At 41.0% G+C, this 3792-nt stretch overlaps 1 protein-coding gene across 2 annotated transcripts; it reads left to right on the top strand.

The window, feature by feature from the left end:
• Window positions 1–311: 311 nt before the first annotated feature.
• Window positions 312–3307, top strand: LOC115820293 (glutathione S-transferase kappa 1). 2 transcript variants are annotated; one of them, XM_030783816.1, is made up of 8 exons: window positions 312–508; window positions 732–803; window positions 901–982; window positions 1438–1566; window positions 2115–2260; window positions 2511–2627; window positions 2793–2886; window positions 3181–3307. In XM_030783816.1, the coding sequence occupies exons 2-8, from the start codon at window positions 732–734 to the stop codon at window positions 3228–3230; spliced, it is 690 nt and encodes a 229-aa protein (XP_030639676.1). In that variant the 5' UTR covers window positions 312–508; the 3' UTR covers window positions 3231–3307. The 2 variants fall into 2 exon arrangements, with proteins under 2 accessions (XP_030639676.1, XP_030639677.1); XM_030783817.1 differs by lacking the exon at window positions 312–508 and adding an exon at window positions 555–619.
• The last annotated feature ends 485 nt before the right edge of the window (window positions 3308–3792 follow it).

Here is a 3792-nt window from a genome sequence, read left to right as displayed (position 1 = left end):
TCTGCAAGCATTGGGTGGGCGCGCGTGCGTACGCGTGTGCTTAAATATATGTCACTGTACTCTACAGGGACGCTTAACGTAAATTTGGCAACTCAGTGGTTGTTAAAGACAGGAATATAAATTTAGATAAAAAAAATATGAGACCGTTAAAAATCCACATAACCTAAGTTTCCAAAATCTTGTCTCAACGCCCAAGAGGGAGAAGCCAGAGAGATGCACTCAAAAACGATTGCGCTATTCATGCCGCTGCGCTAGGGGGCAGGGTTGCACGTTTAAGCGAAGCCGCTGCAGGTTCCTTATACGCATACAAGACGAAGAAAAGTAGTATTTGTAGTTGCCTATTCTTGTGTGTAGTGTCTACGAAACATTGATATATTTGACATTTGTATATTAATATCGACCCGTCCTGTGAACGAGTAACAAACAACAGGCAACAACATCTGGAAAATATCTAACAAGTTCTTGTGATATACAACTGTGCACATAAGTTCCAGTGCAACATTTGAAGGTCTGTTCAACTTTGACACAGTTTTTCCCCTTGAGCGAACTAGGGATTAAAGATCGCTGTCCAGCTTAACTACGCAGAACTCTTTTGCACAGATGCTCCGCTATCTAAAAAGTTCAGTGAATCTTACAGTTTTGCGAGAAATATTAGCATTCGTTAATAACAGTGCATCCATGCACGATTGTTGTCAATGCAGCTAAATGTTTCGTCTCTTTCTCTTAAACAGATGTCAAGCTCCAAAAAACTGGTCGAACTTTTCTACGACGTTGTCTCTCCGTACTCCTGGCTGGCTTTCGAGGTGAATGACTCATGCACGTTTCCTTTGAGTTAGTTCCGCTGGTTGAGATGTTTCACTCGTTTATAGCTGTGTTTGTTCTTTCTTGGTTGGTTCTCAGGTGCTTTGTCGGTACAGAAATGTGTGGAATATTGACCTCAAACTTCGACCCGCTTTTTTGGGTGGAATCATGCAGGGATCAGGTATATACAGCCAGTATTTTTTACATCCTAAAACTAAAATGCTATTTTCACGTCTCGGTCCGTCGATAGTTAATATTACGTAGTATGTAGTATAATTGCGTAGTATCATTAATATTACGGATTGTTACGTATTATATTGTTTAGAATCACAAGGTTAGAGGATTTTCTACCGTAGGAAGTGTTTACAAGTTGTTACAAGAGATTTTTTTTTGTCTCCTGTTCGATGATACTGTTGTTAGAGTTAAGAGAACAATCATTGTTGCGTTGCGGTCCCCTGACGGTTTGATTGACATTTGTAGAGTACAGGGGGAGGAGAAAACTGTGATGTCACAATAGCCAATGATGATACGCTTCTCAGAGTCCAGCCGATTGTTCCGTGTGATCGAGGTCATCCTGCCCTCTCGCCTCTTCTTCAATCCTGTGGCCCAAGTAATGAGGGTGTTTTCGTTTCCCAGGTAACAAGCCTCCTGCCATGGTTCCCAATAAGGGCATGTACATGACCACAGATCTCACCCGTCTGGCTCAGTACTTCAGCGTCCCTTTGGTGCAGCCTGCAGATCCATTTGAGGCCATGTTTAAGAAAGGTGCTTTATTCTCAGTTCTCTGTCTCTTAAAAAAAAAAGAAAGAAAAAAAAAACCCTACACACTAGTAGACCTAGTCCACTCAAATAGGAAGTGGACTAGGAATCCGACTGATGCACTGATTTTAAGTCGCTTTGGCTAAAAGCGTCTGCTAAATGCTAAATTGTAAATATGAGGCAAGTTAAAACAGTGAAACTCATAAGAGAGGTTGTGTGCGCGTGTGCGTGCGCGTGTTTTAAGAAACGGAAGATTAGTTGCAAGAATGTTATATCCCTGTCAGGAACACTTGCAGTGTTTTATGATGAGAACTTCAGATAACTATTATTCTGGTAAACCATTTCCTTCTTCCTTCCTTACCCCGTGATTGGTGTGTCATTCTGGCCCCTCCTCCTTCTGTGACATCACAACAGCACCTATAGTCACCCTCCTTGAGTGTCAGAATCCTTGTTCCTGAAAATATGGAAGTAAAGGATTTACTAGAATGAAAGTCAATCACCCCACCCCCCTCTTTCTCTCTCTCTCTCCTTCTCTCTTTCTCTCTCTCTTCCAGGCTCTCTGGCAGCGATGCGGTTTGTGATGGCAGTGGCCGAAAAGGAGAAGGATGGAGACGTGAAGGTGGAGAAGGTGTCCAGAGAACTCTGGAGGAGAATATGGAGTGTGGATCAGGACATTACCCAGCCTGCATCGCTGTCCGAGGTGTCACAACGACCTCAAACGACCTCAGGGACAAAAGACACAGTTTACACATAAACATCTAATGTTTAATAATGACTCACATATACCATTCTGGCACATCCTACGAAGGGCATAGTTATGGCAAAACTCAGAAGTTAAATGAGGTAAAATGGACATGGTTTAGTTTTAGTTTGATTAACTGCTTTAAATGTTTTTATTTATTTTTAAGACTGAATATGTTTATTTACGTACATTATATATTATGTTGTAGGCGGGGCTTAAGGCGGGTCTTTCGTCCAGTGAGATAGAGGAGCTGCTCGCTATGGCCAAGTCTCAGCCAATCAAAGACAAGTTGAAGAGCGTCACCCAGGAAGCACTGGACCGTGGGGTCAGCTTCTTCTCCCTATCTCTCTGTCTTTTTCCGAATTTGATAAAGGTATAGACAACTGAATGAAAGGCTGACACCAAAAAACAACATAACCCTTCTTCCCCCCCCCCCCTCTCTCTCTCTTTCTCTCTGTCTCCTTCTCTCTCTCTCTCTCTCTCTCTCCAGGCATTTGGTTTCCCTATGACTGTGTGTCATGTAAATGGAAAAGCTGAAATGTTTTTTGGCTCTGACAGATTTGAGCTGATGGCTCATTGCATTGGTGAGATTTTTTTTAATCATTCTTCTCATATACATTATGAATGAAAATGAATAATCTCTATCTTTTCTTTAGATTTGCACATCAGTTACATTATGCAAGAATGTCAGTTGTGCGCATACGATTCCGTTGTAAATTTCAAATGGCAGTTTTCTTCCCCAGTATTGTCATCTGATTATTGTTTGATACTATTTTTGGGTAGAATTGTGATCCATACACAGAATCACTGATTAATCTTAGTTGCATCTTGCAAGTTTGTGTTTTCTGTCCAATCAAATGCTTCCATTTGTCTTTCAGGAGAAAAGTGGGTGGGGCCACAGCCCTACAAGCCAACTGCCAAAATGTGAAATTCTGTCTGTTTCTGTTTTTAAAGATTTCTCTTTGTTTCTGAATATATGTCAGTAATAAAGAGTGTAAATAGCGATTACGTGCAGTGGCATTTTCATCTCGTAACATTTACTTTGTGTTGTCTTATAAAGATATTGTTTGTGTTGTAGCTATTCTCAGACAGTTTTTGTCTTGATTCAGCTGTGTCGGGAACTTGAAGTCCTGAAAAAGAGAGATAGAAAGACAAGAAAAGCAAGAGATTGGAAGAGAGCGGAATATCATGTCAGGTGTTGAAGGAGGAAGAGAAGCATAAAAAATAGAAAAAGAAAGAAAAAAAAGTGGAGAGACCAGTTTGAGGGACAAAGAAGAAAGAGGGAGAGAGGAGGAGGGGGTCTTCTCGTTTACTGACAACAGAAAGAAAACACCCGTCAGGGGGTAGAACAGGCAGGAACAAAAAAAGAGCCAAAGGAAGATTCCAGAAAAAGATGAAAAAGAAAACATTAGAGAGATTAAAACACAGAATGACTCTCTTATATACACACGTTGTAAACACAATTCTCTCAGATCACAGGAAAAAAGAGA

Source organism: Chanos chanos, chromosome 9 (assembly GCF_902362185.1).
Source record: "Chanos chanos chromosome 9, fChaCha1.1, whole genome shotgun sequence".
Lineage (NCBI taxonomy): Eukaryota > Metazoa > Chordata > Actinopteri > Gonorynchiformes > Chanidae > Chanos > Chanos chanos.
The sequence above is the reverse complement of the archived record's forward strand: the minus strand, read 5'-3'. Positions and strand labels throughout refer to the sequence as shown.